At 37.8% G+C, this 23,443-nt stretch overlaps 1 protein-coding gene across 1 annotated transcript in view; it reads right to left on the reverse strand.

Moving 5' to 3' along the window:
* The window catches only part of tmem63c (transmembrane protein 63C), a 48,857-nt gene that overhangs the window by 17,100 nt on the left and 8,314 nt on the right, over nucleotides 1–23,443 (reverse strand). Inside the window, exons 2-8 of the mRNA XM_042742759.1 lie at nucleotides 11,026–11,305; nucleotides 9,866–9,945; nucleotides 7,868–7,955; nucleotides 7,231–7,268; nucleotides 4,753–4,895; nucleotides 3,300–3,351; nucleotides 3,071–3,179 (exon numbers count right to left, since the gene is read on the reverse strand). Of these exons, the coding sequence (XP_042598693.1) occupies nucleotides 3,071–3,179; nucleotides 3,300–3,351; nucleotides 4,753–4,895; nucleotides 7,231–7,268; nucleotides 7,868–7,955; nucleotides 9,866–9,945; nucleotides 11,026–11,259 (744 nt within the window). The 5' untranslated portion in view covers nucleotides 11,260–11,305. The remainder of the gene's footprint in view (nucleotides 1–3,070; nucleotides 3,180–3,299; nucleotides 3,352–4,752; nucleotides 4,896–7,230; nucleotides 7,269–7,867; nucleotides 7,956–9,865; nucleotides 9,946–11,025; nucleotides 11,306–23,443) is intronic.

The raw sequence follows: 23,443 nt of genomic DNA on the forward strand, positions 1-23,443 counted from the left end.
CCCCAAAATCTAATGTATGTAAAAATAGTCTTTATATTTTTATATTTAAATTATATATAACATGGCAGGGAAGGAGCCTGAGCTTGTGCGGGAGGTTGAGAGGTACCAACTGGAGGTAGTCGGGGTCACCTCCATGCACAGCTTGGGTTCTAGAACCACGCCCCTTGAGAAAGGCTGGACTCTCTACCACTCTGGAGTTGCCCGCGGTGAGAGGCGACGGGTTGGTGTGGGGTTGCTCATAGCTCCTCAGCTCAGTTGCCATGTGTTGGAGTTTACCCTGTTGAACGAAAGGGTCGCTTCCCTGTGCATTCAGGTCGGGGATAGGTCTCTCACTGTCATTTGTGCTTACGGGCCGAATGGCAGTGTAGAGTACCCAGCCTTCTTGGGGTCTCTGGGAGGGGTGCTGGAAAGTGCTCCGACTGGGGACTCCGTCGGGGACTTCGACGCTCACGTGGGCAGCGACAGTGAGACCTGGAGGGGCGTGATTGGGAACACCAGAGTGGTGTTCTGTTATTGGACTTCTGTGCAAGTCACAGTTTGTCCATAACGAACACCATGTTCAAGCATAAGGGTGTCCATCAGTGCACGTGGCACCAGGACACCCTAGGCCAGAGGGTGATGATCGACTTTGTGGTCGTTTCGTCTGACTTCCGGCCATATGTCTTGGACGCTCGGGTAAAGAGAGGGGCGGAGCTGTCAACTGATCTCCACGTGGTGGTGAGTTGGATCCGATGGCGGGGGAGGAAGCTGGACAGACTTGGCGGACCCAAACGTATTGTGAGGGTCAGTTGGGAACGTTTGGCTGAGCCCTCTGTCTGACCTCCGGCAGAGCTTTGACCATGTTCTCCGCCTCCATTGTCAATGCGGCCACTCGGAGCTGTGGCTGTAAGGTCTCTGGTGCCTGTCGAGGCGGCAAACTCTGTACCCAGTGGTGGACACAGGAAGTAAGGGATGCCATCAAGCTGAAGTAGGAGTCCTAACAGGCCTGGCTAGCTTGTGGGACTCCTGAGGCAGCTGACGGGTACCGGCAGACCAAGCGGGCTGCAGCCCGGGTGGTTGTGGAGGCAAAAACTCGGGTCTGGGAGGAGTTTGGTGAGGCCATTGAGAAAGAATATCGGTTGGCCTCAAAGAGATTCTGGCAAACCATTCGGCGTCTCAGGAGGGGGAAGCAGTGCCCTGCCAACACTGTCTACAGTGGAGGTGGGCAGCTGTTGACCTCAACTAGGGATATCGTTGGACGGTGGAAGAAATACTTTGAGGATCTCCTCAACCCCACCGACATGACATCCATTGAGGAAGCAGAGGCCGAGGGCTTGGAGGTGGACTTGTCTATCACCCAAGCTGAAGTCACAGAGGTAGTTAAGAAGCTTCTGGGTGGGAAGGCACCAGGGGTGGATGAGATCCGCCCTGAGTACCTCAAGTCCCTAGATGTTGTGGGGCTGTCTTGGCTGACACGCCTCTGCAGCATTGCGTGGCGGTCGGGGACAGTGCCTCTGGAATGGCAGGCAGGGGTGGTGGTCCCTCTTTTCAAGAATGGGGACCGGAGGGTGTGTTCTGACTACAGGGGGATCACACTCCTCAGCCTTCCTGGGAAAGTCTATGCCAGGGTACTGGAGAGAAGAATTCAGCCGATAGTCGAACCTTGGATTCAGGAGGAACAATGTGGTTTTCGTCCCGGTTGTGGAACACTGGACCAGCTTTATACCCTCGCCGGGGTGCTGGAAGTTTCTTGGGAGTTTGCCCAACCAATCCACATGTGTTTTGTGGATTTGGAGAAGGCATTCGACCATGTCCCTCGCGGCCTCCTGTGGGGGGTGCTCCAGGAGTATGGGGTCCGGGGTCCTCTGTTAAGGGCTGTCCGGTCCCTGTACGACCAGGGCAGGAGTTTGGTTAGCATTGCCGGCAATAAGTCAGACTTGTTCCCGGTACATGTTGGACTCCGGCAGGGCTGCCCTTTATCACCGGTCCTGTTCATTATTTTTATGGACAGGATTTCTAGCCACAGCCAGGGGCCAGAGGGTGTCCGGTTTGGGGATCACATGATTTCATTTATGCTTTTTGCAGATGATGTTGTCTTGTTGGCTTCATCAGGCCAGGACCTTCAGTGTGCGCTGGGGCGGTTTGCAGCCGAGTGTGAAGCTGCTGGGATGAGAATCAGCACCTCCAAGTCCGAGGCCATGGTTCTCAGCCGGAAAAGGGTGGCTTGTCCCCTTTAGGTTGGTGGAGACCTACTGTTGAGGAGTTCAAGTATCTTGGGGTCTTGTTCACATGTGAGGGAAGGATGGAGCGGGAGATTGACAGGTGGATAGGTGCAGCTTCTGCAGTGATGGGGTCGATGTACCTGTCTGTCGTGGTAAAGAAGGAGCTGAGCTGCAAGGCGATGCTCTCGATTTACCAGTCGATCTACGTTCCTACTCTCACCTATGGTCATGAGCTGTGGGTCATGACCGAAAGGACAAGATCCCGGATACAGGCGGCCGAAATGAGCTTTCTCCGTAGGGTGGCTGGGTGCTCCCTTAGAGATAGGGTGAGGAGCTTGGCCACTCGGGAAGAGCTCAGAGTAGGCTCAGCTGAGGCGGCTCGGGCATCTGTTCCGGATACCTCCTGGTTGCCTTCCTGGGGAGGTGTTCCGGGCACGTCCCAACGGGAGGAGGCCCCAGGGAAGACCAAGGACACGCTGGAGGGACTATGTCTCTCAGCTGGAAAGTGTCTAGGGAAGTCTGGGCGTCTTTGCTTAGACTTCTGCCCCTGCGACCCGGCCCCGGATAAGCAGCAGAAGATGGATGGATGGATGGATAATTTATACAATTGTATTAGTAATTATTTATTAATTTATTAATAATTATTTTTCTTTAGATTTAGGTTTCCTTTTAAATTTAAATAAAAAATATATAATTAGTAATAAATAATTATTCATAAAATTATACTTATTTATTTAAAAATTCTAAATTATATATAAATATTTAAAGCCTATTTTAGACCTGTTAAAAGCACTGTTAAAAGCAGTGCCCCTTATTAACCAGAAATAAGGTGTAATAACACAAGCGCACAAATACAGCTTTTCACCAACCTTCTCATCCTCTCTGTATTCCAGTCGTGAGGAATGATGGGCCATGCACAGTACTGTGATCACAAAATACAGCAGAGCAAAGATGCTGTGCAGCCACAGAAATATATTCCTAATGCACGAAGAAAAAAAAGTTATCAAGATCATGCCAACAACTTCATGAATATGTACATGCACAACAAGGCTATATGCTTTTTTTTAGGTCTACATTCATCATAAAAAACAAACTTACTGTGCGGGGACATTAACCACTGTTGTTCGGCCGAAATTCTGTGGGCTATCTCCTGAAAAACATAGAAATAAAAAACTTGTGTAACATTTCGTCCTCTTCTCACATACCAGCATCAAAAATAAAACTCTGAAAGTAATTTGAGGCCTTTGTGGTACAGCGCAAACTGAATCTGAAATAAAAAACTTGCTACACCTCGATCATTATGCTTTGAGTTTGGTTGCTATGACAAATTTGTAAATGTACCGGTTTATTTCACAAATACAGTGTCAAATTGTTGCATAGAGATGACAGTAAGCGTTAAAACCCCCACCCTGTTTTAACCAGCCGGCCCCAGAGCTGCACCACAAACTGGTCTACCACACATCCACATTTAACACTTTTAGAGGACCGCAGTAAACTTCTGCCACCAAGGTGGTATGAAAGTCATATGAAAAGCTTATTGCAGGTGAAATGAAACAACAAGAGGTAAAGCCAGTGGCTTTTCACAATGCTCTTCTTGTGGCGTGGAAAGTCAAGGCCTTTCCCATATTTAACTTGGCCCTTCTAACCCTCTATCGTGCCTCCCAACCATCTTCAAACACTGTAGGGTGGTCTGAATTATGCTTTTACACACGTCCACTAATGGAGGGTTAAAACTGAGCTCTTCTACATCTTCAAGAGTTTTCCCAGGCTTTTCATAAACTCATTCTTCAGGCCCACACGGAATCTGCGTCCGCAAAACCATACGCAAATGTTACACATTCTCCCAGCTTTGTGCCTTTTTTAAACTTTCAGCTACATTTAATACATTTAGCATGTTAAAATACATTCAGCAGAATTCCCTCCAAGTCAATACAGAAAATGTACATAGCCGTCAAAAGTTTAGGGTCGGTCAGATTTGTTGTTTTTGTCTCTTATGCTTACAAAAATACAATAAAAACAGTGGTATACTAAAGTTTTATTATAGTTTTAAAAAACTGTTTCAATTTTGATACATTTTAAAATATAATTTATTCATGTGATGGCAAAGCTAAATTTTCAGGATCCATTTCTCCAGTCTTCAGCAACACATGATCCTTCAGAAATCATCTAATATGCTGATTATTATTATCAATGTTAAAAACAGTTATATTTTGTTGGACACCGGATGATTCTTTGAGGAATAGAAAGTTCAAAAGAACAGAATTTATTCAAAACAGAAATCTCACTGACCTCAAACTTTTGAACAGTAGTGAATATATTCACTCTAACACTAACAATCTGTCAAAACTAATTCATGAGATTATTCTGAAGAGTCTTTTTTTAGGTGCAAGCACACTGATGACATAAGATGTAATGTTGCTGTAATGTTGTTTTAAAGTTTACTGCCTTTTCCTGGATACCAAATGTGTTGTGTCTGTTGTCATGAATCCTTTATGGCTGAGCACTACTAGAGTAAATAGTAACCAAGCAGTTATGGATCTGGTGGAGGTACCGAGGAGGTTTCCAGAGAGGTTGACAGGCAAGATGATTGTGAGCGACAGCAAACACACCACCATCATGAGCAGGATGATGTGACGCTGGAAAGACAGGTAAGTGATCGCATCAATGCCACATTTACTGCGGATCTCCTCATCCCTACGGGAAGAACAAGGACAAAAAAGTCTATTTAAAAAAAGCCTATTTACAATTGCTTTATTTTTATTTGGCAGACACTTTAATCAAAAAAAAACCAATAAAATAATAAGAAAAAGTAAAGAAAAAAAAAAAAAAAAAAAAAAAAAAAAAAAAAAAAAAAAAAAAAAAAGAAAGAAAGAAAGAAAGAAAGAAAGAAAGAAAGAAAGAAAAAGAAAGAAAGAAAGAAAACCCTACTTTGGATTTTGGCATTTTCTGTTATGCGGTTCAACCTACAATACATGCAGAACTGAACCGAACCAAACCAAACCAAACCAAAACAAAACAAACAAAAAAGAAAACAAAACAAAAAAAAAAAAAAAAAAAAAAAAAAAAAAAAAACAAAGCAAAGCAAAAAAAAAAATAAAACAAAAAAAATCAAAGCAAATCAAAAAACAAAACAGCAAAGCAAAGCAAAACAAACAAAAAAACAAAACAAAGCAAAGCAAATCAAAATAAAGCAAAGTAAAGCAAAACGCAAAGCAAAACGCAAAGCAAAACAAATAAAAAAAGGCAAAACAAAACAAAGCAAAGCAAAAAAAAAACAAAACAAAGCAAAACAAAATAAAGCAAAGCAAAGCAAAACAAAACAAAACAAAACAAAACAAAACAAAACAAAACAAAACAAAACAAAACACAAAGCAAAGCAAAGCAAAGCAAAGCAAAACAAACAAAAAACAGCAAAGCAAAGCAAAACAAACAAAAAACAAAACAAAGCAAAGCAAATCAAAATAAAGCAAAGCAAAGCAAAGCAAAACGCAAAGCAAAACAAATAAAACAAAGCAAAACAAAACAAAGCAAAGCAAAACAAAACAAAACAAAGTAAAGCAAAGCAAAGTAAAGCAAAACGCAAAGCAAAACAAAGCAAAACAAAGCAAAACAAATAAAACAAAGCAAAGCAAAACAAAACAAAGCAAAACAAACAAAAACAAGGCAAAACAAAACACAAAGCAAAGCAAAACAAAGCAAAACAAAACAAAACAAACAACAGACTCATGACATGGTCAATAAATCTCTCAAAATATCAGATAATTTGTCCTTATTACAAAGGTTGTAAAAAGTCATGTATTGCAAGTCTCTAATCGTTATTTATGAATTAATCATTCGTGATATTTGTAAAACATACTTTTTACATTGAAAAAATACATTTATGCCTACAGTTTTTGGAAAATAATGTGCTTTTTCACATAGATAATGTTTTCATACTTTTATTACTTGATGGTTCCAGTATACCACATGACATTTTAGAATCAAATTGAGGCTTTACTTGAAAATCAGACTACGATTCAAATATTTGCGGTCAGTATGCTTTTTTTTTTTTTTTTTTTTTTTTTTTACTTTCTATTCATCAAAGAATCCTGAAAAAATGTATCACAATTTCCACAAAAACACTCAATAGCTGTTTCCAGCATTATAATAATAAGAAATGTTTCTTTAGCACCAAATCAACATATTAAAATGATTTCTGAAGGATCATGTGATGCTGAAGACTGCTGAAAATTCAGCTTTGCCATCACAAGAATAAATCATATTTTACAATGTTACAAAAAATAGAAAACAGTTGTTTTAAGTTGTAATAATATTTTAAAAGTATGACTGTTTTTACTGTATTTCTGATGAATATAAAATACAAAAAACTTTTACTGACCCCAAACATTTGAATGGTAGAGTATATTCAAGTTTTTCAAAACCACATGAAACATATTTTTTTTTCCTTGTAAAAAAAATTCTTTTTTTTTAATCGTGAACATATTATTGACCCATGTGCATTCCATGTGCAAACCTATGACTTTTGCTAGATCTGCACTAGTTGAACTAAACAGCAAACACAAAATCTTTGAGAGTTTTCAGAGTGTTTCCAATGAATTATTGACTTCAGTCAATAATATATATGTGGCAGCCTTTTTAAAAGACCACACAAATACATGAAGGCATTGGGGGCTATTATGATTACAAGGAGCCCTCATACACACACAAACACACACACGCCTCTGTCCTCGCCTCACACAGAGCGAGGAAACTCTCAGCGTGGCCTCTCGGTCGCCGGGGAGTTCAAGAAGCTTTTAAGGGAACCAGCTAAATATGGCACCAACATGCCATTTCAGTTGTCCAAATAACATCTCTGCAACCGTGGAGACAGACTAGCGGCTGGTTTACGGTTCTGAAAGGCTTTTGAGCGTGCCCAGACGTTAGACGTGCTGGTCCACCTTCACCCTGTGTTTTCCCTTCTTAATGAGATATAACATGAGCAAACAGGACGCTGGCTGATGACATCACCATGCATTTCTTGCACACTTACTTCATGTGGTACAGAGATGTGAGCCAGGAACAGAAGCCCTATAAAGAGAGGGAGGGAAGACAACGGTGTCATAAAAAGGTCTGGCATATAAAAAAAGAGTGCGTCTGGCTAGCTTAGCATCTGTCAGAATCATTTGTCCTTTAAGTGAACGCGGATAAGTGTAACAAGTGGAAAAAGCCATGCGAATGCATGCAATATCTTTAACGTGGCTGTGATGTCTTGAACTGTCATTGCACATAAAACGCAAGGAGACAGAGTGAGGTCAGAATATAAACGGACAGATAGTGTGCATAAAAGAAAATAGCGTCTAAGTGCACAGGCTCTTTTATATGACATCAGCTCTGGGGCGACGCTCCCTAATAATCCACGTCGACAGATTCAATTTGTTTGTGCCTCTGTATTTCTTTACGTTTCAGTGGTAGTAAATTCGCATCACTGTGAATATGACATTAAAACACAATCTATTAGTTGTACTCGTGCTTTTATTTGTTTCTAGACGGGGTGTCGTTGATAACGACAACGCCCTGTGGGTTTTTGCACTGCCAAATTCTAGCAAAGATCCTGTTTCTGCATGATCAAACATTTCTTAAATGTCTGTGATGCTTTCTATTTCTTCTCTTTTACAAAAGGTTCTCACCATGTCCTTGGTCTCTGAGTCTGATGGGCTGGATTCTGACGGGGTTTTCTCTTTCTCACTTTGTTCTCCATAGAATAGTGATGTCAAGCTATAGAACAAAGAGTAACAATAAAAATGACAGGAAACACTTAAAAAAAATACTTCACACACTGTTGGAAAATTCTATGAACTCTCTGAAGGATTATACTAGACTGGGACAAGTTATCAGTTTTTTCTACATATTTTTCAAGATGGGTATATTTTGTTTGTTAGTAATATTATTAACACTTTAAATGTTAATATCAAATATTATTAATATTAAATGTTTCTCATAATGTACTAACCCGTGGCTACAAAAAAGCTATTGAATATTTTCCATAACTGCCCAAGAAAAAGATACAGCAAATTTAACACAAAATAACATATTTTTTGAAATATAAACTTCCATCGAAATTCATATTTCTATATTAATGTATTATACAGTAGGCTATTTAATAGCTTTTCAGCAAAAATAAAAAGTAAAGCAACTGGACCACAAAACAAACATGTAAAAGACAGTAAAACATTGTTTTACCCAACAGAAATGTTATTTAATTAATCCGATAATTTACAAACTATAAAACACTTGTGATAACTTGCCACGACCTGATGTTTACCTTCATCCTGTGAACACAACTGAACATTTCAGTTAAAACCTACCTTCATTATACAGTTTAGTAGTTGATGAATGCTTGAATGTGTGCTTTTATACTTGTTAAATTGGGTAACACTTTATTACTAGCATATTGGCTGTTTATTAGTACTTTTAAAGCACATATTAATGCATTCATCTGTGTGACCATATTTAAGATCCATTAAAACTACCCAATACCTAAACATAACTACAACAACTACCTTAATTAGTACGCAGCAAATTAGGAGTTTATTGAGGAAAAATTCTTGGTTAATAGTGAATATGAGTTCCCTAATCTGAAGTGTTACCCAGATAACCACATATAAAACAACCATTTAAGCAAATTAACTTTTGATTCAAAACCGTATTAAGATATAACCCCTGTGACAACTAGCCACAGTCTTCTGTAAATAGAGTATGTTGTTTATCCCATCACTGGATGAAGTTTTTTCTAATACAAATATCCCTCTCAAGCTACCATCAGTGATAGGCATGAAAGCATTTTTTCAGAGTCTTAACTCAGTGCCAGATCCAAAACTAGACTCAAGATCAGAAAACTGCAAGCATTTCCATCCAGGTCTATTATAGGCAATGAAAAGGAGCAGGTGAAATGCTAGTGTATACAAATGTGCCAGAGCCAGAGCTTTTCTCTTCTGTGGCCTGATGCAATGCTTTGCAGATATACCCACTAAGCATCAGCTGCACATTCACATAAACAAAGACTTTAATGCTACATGCTGATGCAGAATAAAGCAGCGCTGCTGCAACAGAAGTCTTAAGACTTATGATTGAATTCCACCCACTGCTCCCACAGGGACACCGTGTGTATGAGCTGAAATTTCTTTCTTTCCTTTTTTTGAGCAAAATACAAATGAAATGGAATTTAAAATGAAATGCAGAAGAAGAACAAATGACTATGTATATATATATATATATATATATATATATATATATATATATATATATATATATATATATATATATATATATACACACACACACACACACACACACACACACACACACACACACACACACACACACATATATATATTTATCATTTGCTCTTCAACGGACCATCGTCAGTTATTCCTTTTTCCTATATATATATATATATATATACACACAATTGTTTATTTATATAATCAATATGTATATATTATATATAAGAATATATGTTTCAGACCAAATAATCAGACCAATAATATAACATCATGATCCCAAAAAATCCTGTGTAACCAGCAGGTGGCACCAGGATCTCACACTGACCTAAACACCACGCACAGTTGTTCAATTATTTACATCTTAATGCATTCTTCAAACAGTCAACAGTTCTGAGATGATACCTGTCATTTTCCATAAGCAGAGCCAGGCGGCCATAGTCCCACGCTGCCTTCCTCAAACAGGAGAAGATCAGAAGCAGGAACTAAAACACAGAGACACCAAACCACTTATATCAGCATACATACTGTGTTTAAGAGTGGCCTTAATAATTTTAAAAAATTAAGTAATTTACAGGGAAACTGTTAGTAAATGATGTGCACAGTGAACATTATCTCATATAGAGAATGCGAATAATCCAGAATATACCCAGAAGTCACTGCATCACTTTAAATGTGTGTCAAAGCTATTGATATAAATTGAGTAAGAACTATTTGTGTAAGCAAGCACTTACACTCACTAGACCCCTGGCCAGCAGTAATAATTAGCCATTTCTTTGTCCGGAGAGAGACGAGGTGAGTGGTTGTCTTGGAAACTAACAGGCAGTGAGGTCTGCATGCACACTCGTGTTCATAATGACTCCGGAAGGAAGAGTCAACAATAAGACAACTTAAAACACTAACTGCTGGGAAGCTACAGGTCTCTACTGAGCTTCCTTGGTTGCTGGTTAGCAACTTGTTTTTAAAGGTGAAGCGTGTCGTTTCTGCCCCCGGAAATGTCACAAAAAAAAAAAAAAAACCACTCCTGCTGTTTATAATTTACATAATCGATTCATTCTTTTGAGTCTGACGGTGAAAAACATAAAAAAGACAAATGTACAGACCCCAAACTTTTGAACTCAATTTTGAATATGGGTGTAGTGGGACTTTAGAGCTAAATTTTACGCAATATGACTTCCCAGATAGCACACGTACATCTGCAAGATGTCTGTTAAAGAGCTCTTCATCTGGAAAGCATCTGCTGTGTACAAACATCTGATAAACGTGGTTTAAAAGGTGTCAGTTTTACATACATTTTAAATAAAAAAAATAAAAAAAATTTTTTTTGCCTTTATTAAGATAGGATAGTGTAGAATAGACATGAAGCAAAGTGCGAGAGACTGAGGTTGTATCAGGAAAGGTCCTCGAGCAAGGATTCGAACTCGGGACGCCCATAGCACAATGGCATTATATGTCGGCGTTATACATCTTGCACAGAATGAACGCTTGATCAGTAAATCAAGAAAGCCAATTCATGTCACGCAACTACAGCTAAACGATGCTGTAGAAATTTGTAAATATATTACCAGCCACACAACGACGTTGATGGCGAGGACGGTGGGGACTCCTCCGAAAGGCAGGCCCTGCAGGACGCTGCTGCGGGAGTGAGAGCGATAACATCTCTCCGCTGTGCTGTTCTCCTCCATCAGTGAGCCCAGGAAACTCCTCACATCCAGCTCCTCCACAGGACTGCCAGCGCCTGCGGGCCAGGACTCAAGCACCGGCTGAGCCGTACCCCACAGGTCAGAGCGCACCGCCATGCCAGTGGCACGAGTCTCAGGAAGCCCTTCGAACGTCAAAGCATAACTGAGGAGAGACAACAGGAGACAAAAAATTGAATTAGGTGAAAAGTTTGAATAGATAACACAGACTATACACAAATGATGATGTCAACTACAAAATCTGTCAATCTGGAACCTGGAGTTCATATCGGTGCTACATTAAAAACATTACATTAAAAATACATTAAAGCTAAAGAGAAATGTTCAAAACTTCAGCAAAAAATTTGTACAAATTATTTTAAAAAAGTACTGAAATGCAATTTAAAGTGATTAAAAGTATTAATAAATAATATAATATAAATAGTCCTAAAATAACGTTTATATCGAGATCTCTGACTTTTGATCACAGACTTTAGTATTTTGGCATATCAGGGCACAGTTTGAGACATTGTTCAGATTTTTTCTGAAACTGGAGAGATAACTGGGGTCTTTCCCCAACCACTTAATCTCATGCTGTCTAGAAGAAAGAGTAGAGATGAAAAAAGAAGATGATTTCTTTTTTAGTTAAGTATGTGTAAAGCAGGGGAAATCTTAGCCTTATCCTGGTCATGTAATAGGCCATCTGAACATAGCAATACGGAATTAAAATTGCTGTTGCGGAAAAACGTTGCCCGTGACTGCCGATCTACGATCACTTTCCCATCCTTAAACCAATTGATAGTGAGAAGGGAACTGACTCTAGATTAAAAGTGCTGTGAGTGTAAGAAAGTGCTATATAAATGTAACATTTTAAAATTATTATTTACTACTACTACTACTACTAAAGCCCCTTTCACACTGATCGTTCACCAGCTTAAGTGAAAGTTAACGTGCCTAGCGTTTTCGACTCGTACACTACACGTCACACCCTGATATCACGTGTCTTCATGGGACCTTGATGGGTTGTGTGTGAACGCAAGCATATATTCCGGGTAATCACTGGCAGTGTGAAAGTGCAAAATCTAGCAACCCGGGTACAAATGCCGGGACACATTACCGTGTATTTGCCGGAATCGCAGTGTGAAAGGGGCTTAATAGTAATACTTTTAAAATATTATCCAAATATGTAAAATAATTGTATGTTCATCACTGTTCAAACATTTGGGGTCAGTAAGATTTAAAAAATAATAATTTAAAACTTTTTAATAATTAATAATTACATTAAATTAAATGTGATCAAAAAATGCAGCAGAATTCCCTCAAAAATATTAAGCAGAACAACTGCTAATTACATTTTAAGATATATTAAAACAGAAAAGAGATATTTTATAATAATATTTAAATGATAATAGTATTTCAAAGCATTTTGAACTATTTACTGCATTTATGATCAAAACACCCCCCAAAAAAGATGTCTAATCAATTTAATTCACAAAACTATGAATGAAACTACAAAAATGTGCACTATGAACTGTCTAATTTATTTATTTATTTTATTTTTTTCTGGATTCTGAGTTTTATGATTTAATACAAATTTGTTATAAAAAAAACAGTGGAAATCACAAAGTTAATCTTTTAAAAGTAATCAAATGTAATTTGGCAAGCAAACTGCTACACAACAGAGGTTTACTGTTTATTCTTTTTTGGAGAGTTGTAGTGAAGACCTTTGAGTTTCTATGTTGTATCAAATGAAATGGTGAAATGCTTGTGAAGTGACTCAGAGCAGCTCTGGAGATTAGGTTTATGTGGAGCATCTTCATATAGTGAAATGTTGAAAACAAGAGTTTGTGTGAAACAGATAAAACTGCGCGAGTGTAAAACCCTACTTTTCATTTATTAATCCAAAATTTTACCAAAATCGGTGTCATTCTGCATTATAGGCCTATAGTACATTCAGTTGTTATGACTGGATTTCACAATTTCATCCACTTATCCAGCACTATGAAAATCATAGGACCCTATATTATCTTTCTGAAGTACGCCGGTTTAAACTGTTCAAGCATTGTGCAAACTGGTGCTGGCTATGGTGAAATTTGAACCAACATTTATAAACCTTTAAACAAACATTAGGGCAGCTCGAAGAACCACTTCCATTCAGTTTAACAGATGTGTTTCGATTACCTTTATGAATAATGCCCTCAAGCACATTAACAGGAACACACAAACCAGCTCACTGGTTGTTTGTTGATATTACAGATAATGGTTTGCCTTAAACTTCTGGTTTCCATAGTAATAACAAATCATCTCCCAACTCACACATAGACTGAGCCACTTTACATCGGTCAGTTAATCTCCATAAAATCACTTTAAGATGCTACATCATCCTCAAGTCAGCAGCAACACGTTGACTCTAACACTTTTAATCTTTGAAATATCCATGGATTAAACATGCAGTTTAACCACAGCAAGTGTGTGTGTGTTCCTATTACCTATCATCAAAATTAAGAGAATGAGAGAGAGAGGCAGCAGAAGGTAATGTTTGTTATGATGCTGTCATTCCTTGTTGTGCGTAATGTCAATCAGATGGCCATCTAAAATAAAACCAAAACACTCAATGTTCAAATTTCACACAACAAAACCTTATTATGTTGGCTTGAGATTATCTATTCTACTGTAGGTACAAAGCTGTCACTGGGACGGTATCTTTTCAAAAGGTACATCTTTGTACCTAAAGTGCCCATATTAGTACCTTAAAGGTACATATTATTACCTAAAGTCAGTGTACATAGTACCTAAAAGATACAAAGGTGTACAGAGTATTTAACTAGCAAGACCATCAGGTCTTCATTTATATATCTAGCTATCTATCTATGTGTCACCAGAAAAGCCTAGCAACTAGCCTATGAAATGCTAACAAACAACACGTTAAATCATGCTAACAACATGTTAGAAACATGCAATGTGTTAAACCATGTTAACATTTTAAAATGTTAGTGATATACTAATTCAAGCTAGCAACATGTTAAAAAACATGCTCGCAACAACTAAAACATATTAGCTACAGTATGTGCTAAAAATGCTAAAACCATATTAGCTGTTTCAAACATTTAAGGCTTTCTCAAGCCAACATCAAAGTTTGTCCTAACAAATTCACTCTCTAGTTCTGTTATGGCACTGTGAGAATAAATTCGTGAAATAAATCCCATCATTATAACAAAGATCATATAAATTAAATAAATTTTGTCTCAACTATTTTTTTTTTTGTATGCTTACAGATTTCATATGTTATCAGTACTATTAAAAATGACAGCTGTTGGTCAGTTAAAAATGTTCATTAAATTAATAATATGCAGATGAATCAATCATATTACATTATTGTGGCAGATGAGTAAATATTTGAAATAAAATCTTCATGCTAAGAATAGTTTGACTAACTTAAAATCAAGCTTATTTCATATTCTAGCTTGTCGTCAATTTTGACAAATGTTTCATTTGTCACACTTCTGACATTACTAGATCAGAAATTGGAATATGAATATACAAGGTCCAAGATACCAAACAAATACTAATTACTAATCATCATCATGGCATATAAGGTGAAACGTTATAATGTGAAAACTATAATATATAATTACTGTAATGTTACAATAATACTCTTTAATCCTGTGAATTCCAGGCAATTTTTTCAATGTGACTTACTGTAAAGTTCACAGCAATCAATTTTGCAATTGAGTTTGTCAGTCTGGTCACGGCAGACATGGGACACTCAGTGCTTTGTTTTAGAGAGTGAGAGGCCGCTCCAGATCATTCTGTGCTGGTATCAGGTCACAGTCTCCTGTATCCTGTACACAAACTTTCTCCTTCTTCTTCCCCCAGTCAAACAGTCATACGATAACTAACTTCACCACTCCAACACACATGCCACCCAGCATCTGGCTCTTGTATATACAGACGCAAATGCTAATACAATCTGGAACTGAACTTCAAGTTCGTAGAATATACATTGCTCAAATAAATTCAAGGAATGCTTAGAACATCAGATCTCAATGGGGAAAAATATCATGCTATATATCTATACTGATATGGACTTGGTAATGTGTTAGGAACGAAAGGATGCCATATTGTTTGATGGAAATGAAAATTATCAACCTACAGTACATAAGGTTGAATTCAAAGACACCCCAAAAATCAAAGTGAAAAAATGATGCAGCAGGCCAGTCCATTTTGCTGAAGTTTTATTGCAGCATCTCAAAATGGTACTCAGTAGTTTGTATGGCCCTCAATGTGCTTGTATGCATGCCTGAAAATGTCGGGGCATGCTCCTAATGAGACGACGGTGTCCTGGGGTTCCTCCCAGATCTGGACCAGGGCATCACTGAGCTCCTGGACAGTCTGAGGTGCAACCTGGCGGCATCGGGTGGACCGAAACATAATGTCACAGATGTCTTCTATGGGATTTGGTCAGGCCAGCGTGGGGGTATCAATTCCTTCATCCTCCAGGGACTGCCTACTCTCGCCAGGAGGAACCCAGGAGACCCACTGCACCAGCACAGGTTCTGACAATGGGTCCAAGGATTTCATCCTGATACCTAATGGCAGTCAGGGTGCCATGGTCTAGCCTGTAGAAGTTTGTACATCCCTCCATGAATATGCCTCCCTATACCATCACTGACCCACCACCAAATCTGTCATGCTGAACGATGTTACAGGCAGCTTAACATTCTCCACGGCTTTTCCAGACCCTTTCACATCTGTCACATGTGCTCAGAGTGAACCTGCTCTCATCTGTGAAAAGCACAGGGTGCCAGTGGTGGACCTACCAATTCTGGTTATGAATGGCAAATGCCAATTGAGCTCCATGGTGCCGGGTAGTGAGCACAGAGCCCACTAGAGTACGTCAGGCCCTCAGGCCACCCTCATGAAGTCTGTTTCTGATTGTTTGGTCAGAGACATTCACACCAGTGGCCTGCTGGAGGTCATTTTGAAGGGCTCTGGCAGTGCTCATCCTCTTCCACCTTGCACAAAGGAGCAGTTACAGGTCCTGTTGATGGGTTAAGGACATTCTACTGCCCTGTCCAGCTCTCCTAGAGTAACTGCCTGTCTCCTGGAATCTCCTCCATGCTCTTGAGATAGTGCTGGGAGACACAGCATACCTTCTGGCAATGGTACGTACTGATGTGCCATCCTAGAGGAGTACGGCTGCCTGTGCAACCTCTGTAGGGTGTAGGTATTGCCTCATGCTACCAGTAGTGACATGGACCCTAGCCAAATGCAAAACTAGTAAAAAACAGTCAGAAAAGGTGAGTAGGGGAAAAAAATGTCAGTACCCTCCACCTGTAAAAATATTCCTGTTTTGAGGGTCTTCTCATTGTTGCCCATCTGGTGCCCCTGTTGTTAATTTCATTAAGACCAATGCAGCTGAAACTGACTAACAACCCCCTCTGCTACTTAAATGACCAGATCAATATCCCAGGAGTTTATGTGACTTGATGCTATACTCTGATTAAAAAGTATTCCTTAGATTTGTATGTGACTCTTACTACATACTACAATTCAGACAACATTTCAAGTCCATTGATAATTTTATTTTTCAAAATTTTCTTTAGAAATATTATACTATTTATTATACAATTTAAAACATAAAAATAATATCCAATAAAATATTGCAATAAGTTTATATAAAATATATTAAGATTTGAATATCTTTGCATTAAGCTAACAGTTACAGTTACATAGTACACAGTACCACAAACCATGTTTACATTGGAATATAAAGCTTGTTATCGAAATAGGGTTGTACAGCAGGCAACCAGTATGAAAAATATTGTTGATAGAAATTAATGCAACATCCCACATAATTCACTACTTTACTACTGTCAGCTCAAACAAATAACCAATAGCACCCAAGGACACTGCACTGTAGCTGACAAAGATGAGTTCTTCCTATCGGACAGATGGTGCATAAATGGCTCTTTTGTTTTATAGTCTGACTCCCATCTTCTGGCTATGGGTTGGGGGTGGGGGGGATACACGTGGTATACTATATAATGGATACACCTGGTATACTATATAATGGATACACCTGGATACACGTGGTATACGATATAATGCTGTACAACACATAAATAAACAACATGCTGTATTAAAATACATTATTTAACATTATTTATATACACAAATAATATAAACCGTAATAGTGAAATAATGGGAGATAAACTATGTCATATTCCTCAAAATTAAGGGTCATCTCACTCTAATAGGTGATTGTTTTGTAGTTTACTTCAAAAGACAATGAGTAACAGAAGAAACACATAAGCGTCTATAGTCCCATGACTGTGGGGTGAGCAGCTGGAGATGCATAGAGCTAAAGCCACCTGAGCTCCTGATGAAATGCTGAAAAATGACACAAAGACACCTCTCATGCGGCAGAGAGTCACTGGGTGTAAACCCAATGAGAGCTTTCTGGTTCAGTACAAACAGACCCTTCAATGCTGCTCACAATTGCAAGGCAGTGCAAAGGAAATCATGATGTTCAATTCTACTTTAGTGTGATTATTCTTCACACTAAACTCAACATATTGTGAAGTTTGAAAATAGCAAAATCAAAAGATTTAAAGATTTAAGTTTGAATATAAGAAAACGTTTTATTTTGCCCAAATGTCAGTCAACTGAATGAGCAACATAATGAACAATTAAAAATATGTTTATCACAACACCATGCAGCCAGAATCATATGACGACATTTTCTTCTGTGGTGGACATTTCGAACACATTATTGCAAGTGGTTTTGTCCTCTTGATCTTTTCTCAGAGAACTTTGTTGAGAATTTTCCCCAAAAGAGTGGTTAAAAAAAAATTGCATACGCCAGTGCCATATAGATATATGATCCACAAATTATTAGATTATCTTATATTGTTTTTTGTTTATATATATATTATAGCATAGATTGCTCTGACTTCTGAACCACAAGGATCAACTACAGTGCTTGTCCACACAGTAAAACCCTTTGTCAGCTGAAGTCCCATTACCTGCTTGAGCAAGCACATGAACTTTGAGTATGTATGAAAAAAGGAGAAAGAGCTGAGACAGCAAAAGGCAAGACATTTATACTGTGAACTTGAATCGACTCATTTAATGAAACTTGTCAAATAAGAAGGATAAAGATAAAAGTGTTATGCCCCCATGAAACGACTAATGATTTCCTTTAATAAAACAATATCAGTCTGATGGCTCTAGCGGGGAGATCAGTGAGTCATGATTCAACATGCTTTTATCCTCACAGTACTTCTGGTTTGTGTTGTGCTTGCATCTTTTACTGCAAAGTCACTGAATGTAGGTTACATTTCTGTTTCCTCCAAATCAGCTCTCAGATCTGAAGGGCTCCTGAATACAAATGAGTCACAGCGTCATATTTCAGAATTCCTTCTTATTGCATTCGCTCAATGCGTTTTGGAAGTAATCTTGCTTTCTAAATAGAGAGGTGCAGGCTACAGCTACAGTATAACAGCTTTCTTGTGGTTTTTATTTGAGAAAAAAAAAACATTTATATCTTATTCAAGATTATTAAGCAATTATTAATAAGCCATGAAGCATTCTATATTTTTAGAACAAAATATTTACAATTATATATATTGAAAAAAATGAATGTTGTGAAATTATCACAATTTCAAATATTGATGCAAAATTGAATTTTAATTAAATTTTTCTATTTTAAATAAATGCTGATCTTTTTATTTACACAATAATTCTGAAAAAAGTATCACAGATTAAAAAATAAAAAATAAAATAAGCAGCACATCTGTTTCCAACTCTAACAATAAATCAGCATTAGAGTGTTTTCTGAAGGATCAAATTTCAAGCTTTATATCACAGAATAAATGTATATATATATATATATTTTATAAGTATATAAAAATAATATATATATATATATATATATATATATATATATATATATATATATATATATATATATAAATATTTTATTTTATAATTATATAAAAATAGAAACTGTTTCTTTAAATTGTATAATATTTCACAATTTTACTCTTTTTTTGTATTTTTGATCAAATAAATGCAGCCTTGATGAGCATAAGAAACTTCTTTGATATAAAAATGACTAATATATGTATATATTTGTGTGTGTGTGTGTGTGTGTTATTAATATATGCTACTAAAAATACATGAAATATTAATATAAAAAAATGCTAAACTACATATGTTTTCTTTTAATAACCTATTTTTTAAATAAGAATGTATATATTCATTCCATTTAACTTTATTTTTTGATACATTTTTAGATTTGAAAAAAATCTAATTTCATCACTGACTTACTGAAAATCCTGCTAGGCAGGAAATATTGCATTACTTTTCCCACTCATACTTCAGACGGGAATCCCTTGGCTTGATTCACTGTGACTGAATGGATAGATTAGCCACAGAATATCCAGGAGGCTTCCTGGCAAGATGAAAGAAGCCCTCCTCTAGACACCCCACCATCCACAACTCCCATTCTCATCAATCTAGAGCTCATAAAGCTCACAGTCCTGGAGCAGACTTGGTGACATAATGAATCGACCACATGACAAAGCCTTGCTGCAATTAAATATGCTCATTATATAAGAACAACCTAATAAAAGCTGCTGTTATACAATTATATTAATATAGATATGAATTATTGTAGTATAGCAATTATAGTTTTTATAGGGTCTTCAAGGTGTTCTGAGTGTTTGTAGCATGTTTCTAAGCAGTTGCTAGGTTGCTTACTGGTGGCTTCTATAGCCTACTGTGTGTCCGTGTCCACAGCACAAATGCTGCTGAGCATCAATGTTTAAAGCCGTGTTACAATTCACAGGGCCCCTACGCAGTTTCACAGCTCCCTACAAACTCAGCATGGGGTGTCTGTAGAAGTTCACTTCACTTGATAATATTTGTTCCTTTGGAATGCCCTGCTACATCATCAAACTTGAATCACACAGATTCTAGGTGTCCAATATGTAAATGATTGTAAAATGCATAATACTTAAAAGCTTGATAAAAACAGTTGTGATGTACAATGTGAAAATAAGTATGATATGGTTCATTTAAAATATGCATGTGTCTTCTTACCATATGTAGTGCACTTTATACTTGCCCACAACTGCTTAGCAACACTCCTAAGGTGAATTATTTTTTTCTTATACTGTACATTTGACTCAATATCAAAGTACATATGTTCCCTATATGCCATGTGCTGTGCTTTTCATTGCTTCCCTACAATTTGGAATCTCACTTAGAGTATTCAAATACTGTATATATCAAGAAAGCTTTGTCAAGGAGATTTCTGAAAACGCTCTCCAAAGTGGACACATTTGAAAACACAGTTTTTTTTACATTGTAGTGTGGACTGTGAAATGATGGCGCATGTTTAGTCATGTGACACATATTGTACCAATATATATCTTTGTTTATACCAGTATTGTGCCTGTTATGTGCTATTCATTTTAACACTATTGGTACGAATGTGTTACTTTGTACACTCTTCATATCACAGTCCTGCAAAGATGACAGAAAATTTACTTGCGTTTGCTGCAAAACATAAGAGCAGTTGCGTTTTAGAGCAGACATACAATCGTGAGTGAACGCAACCTGAACGCGTTAGTGAATGGTGAGATATTTTCTTAAATAAAATGATCCTGGCAGAAGAATTGCATAAAAATGTATCATGTCGGTTACGTCTGTATTGTCTCAGTGAGCTTTTTTGAGGATTTTTAAGCATGCGCATTAAAGGGGTCATATGATGATGCTAAAAAGAACATTATTTGGTGTAATGAAATGTGTTTATGCGATTTTAGGTTCAAAAAACACTATTTTTAAAGTTTACTTTACCTTCTGAAACGCGTTGATTTTTACAAAGCTCATCGGTCTGAAAAGCGAGGTGTTCTCTGATTGGCCAGCTATCCATTGTGTTGTGATTGGCCAAATGTTCCAAGCGTCTGACAGAAATGTTATGCCCCTCATATACTGTTATGGCGTGTCCCGGTCAGAACACCGGCATGACAGGACAAAAACTATTAATCCCATTACAAACGAGGCAGTTGTTGCATCCAGTGGGGACATAATTACTGATTATAATGACTTATACTGTCTTTTTACGCGTTGCGTTGCATATCACACTGCGTAAACATAAACCATGTCTGCATCTGTGATCGGAGAAATGACAAACAATAAGTGCTATTCTACACTGCTCAAAATTCATGTTTGAATCATCAGTGGCAAATCCTTTACATATGTTAACCTACTTACATAACGTGAGTCAGAAGCACCAGACTGTCCTTGCAAAGAGTGAGGAATGGCCAGCGGCTTGAGTGAGGAACAGCCGGGGGCTTGAGTAAGGAATGGCCAGCGGTTTGAGTGAGCGCCAGCCAGCGGCTATAATGAGGAACGGCCGGCGGATTCGTTGAAGAAGCGGCCGGGGCTCGCGCCAACCACATGTGACGACCCCCGGCTGGACTCAGCTTCGTCCACGGTGAGCGCGAAGTTGATGTATTTCCTCAGCGACCATCACGGATCAGCTCTAGGCATGACGAAGCGGATATCATGCTCTTTTGGAAGGCCAAACAAAGTAGTTTAACTTTCAAAATGAAACACAGCTTCTCCATGAAATGGCGCCGGCGGCAACAGCGAGAATAAAATGTACGCCTTCTTTCTTTGCATGAACATTTGGGCAGAGTTTTGTGAATCTTCCCACGCAGTGACGTAGACATGTGGGGGCGTGTTTAAACAAGCCGTTTCAGGGGGGCGTGGACTTTTATAAAGAATATCTCTTTGGATTTGAGACTTTAGTCTTTGCTACTTTACAGATCTTCTTTATGCACCAAGAGCTTGTAACACTAAAAAGAGAAAGGAAAAATTGAAATCGCAACATATGACCACTTGTGTATGAATGCTAGTGTTTTAAAATAAAAACGCCATTTTCAAATGTATCTAGATTAATGTAGACGCAGCCAATGAGTTTCATAGTTGTAAATACGCTGTTAATGTCCAATTTCTGATTAGGAAACTAGTAGGCCTATTTACGATAATTCTGTTTTGTTAATTAATAAGTCCAACCTCTGTTCCTTGCTTTCAGCATAAGAAAAGATGGTGATCAGAAAGACAAATATTTGATGCAGGATATATTGAAATTACACATTTTTAAACGAATGACACGTCTGTAAAATAACTATACACAAGGAATTCATTTAGCGTGCCAAAATGGCCCCGCGTAATTGATGCTTGCCTAAGCAAACCATGCTAATTATGGTTTCCCGTCATCCCATTCAATTATCTTTTTGAGTGATGCACATTTATATAGATTATCTTATTGCATAAACTGTGCAGTGGTAATTATTTCAGCATGTTCTTTATGTTCTATTAAGATCTATTCCTGACTGAAAGGATGTGAGTCATGAATGCAGTAATGTGACATCAAAGCAGCAATCTGGCTTATCACTCACTCTTTCACACACACACACACACACACACACACACACACACATGCAAATTGCATCAGCCAAGCCAATATTAAAGGTAAAGGAAGTCATTTTTTTGATGATGCACTAGCCTATTTTCTTAATTTGAACAACTAGCTATATGTAAGCCATTCATAGGTTGATTAGATAGCGTGGCTGTTTGACGACCAATAGCAAATATGTGGAGTGTTCTGGAAACCAGTTTTAAAATAAAGTTGTTTTTGTTTTTTTCCTCACTTTGGGAATTATTTGTTTCCTACTGATGAAAAAAAAAAAAAACATAACCAGACAATTAGAATCCTCCCAACTTTAAAAAGCTAAGCATTTAAAACAACAGATGACATAACTGCATCACTTATAATCGTGGATTGGTGTTGATGTTATATAGTTTTCTTCCTTCTTCGGAAGGGGCCTTTACTCTGTGCTCTCTTTCTTTTCACATAGGCAATTTTTTTTATTATTATTTTCAAAATCAGTCTTTTCAGTAACTCTGATCAATATCCATTTATTTATTTGATAAGTAGCTGTTTGATTTTTCTAATAATATACTTCTATGATTATGTCCTGTTAATGGTCTAAAACGACTGTACATTTCGTCTCCTTGGAATTATAAGGTTCTATCTGCTTCTGAGCAGTTTTGCAATATTGAGCTTCAATGTTGTGCATTCCATAATAGTCTATTACCAATTGCAAGATATAAACCAACACTACCTCATGACCTATTTGTACGTATTTTATGAGGTGGCTAATTCATATGAATTCGTATGACATCCCTCGTTTTGTACAATTTCTGTGAGGGGTAGGTTTAGGAT

The sequence above is a fragment of the Cyprinus carpio genome, chromosome B17 (assembly GCF_018340385.1).
Source record: "Cyprinus carpio isolate SPL01 chromosome B17, ASM1834038v1, whole genome shotgun sequence".
NCBI lineage: Eukaryota > Metazoa > Chordata > Actinopteri > Cypriniformes > Cyprinidae > Cyprinus > Cyprinus carpio.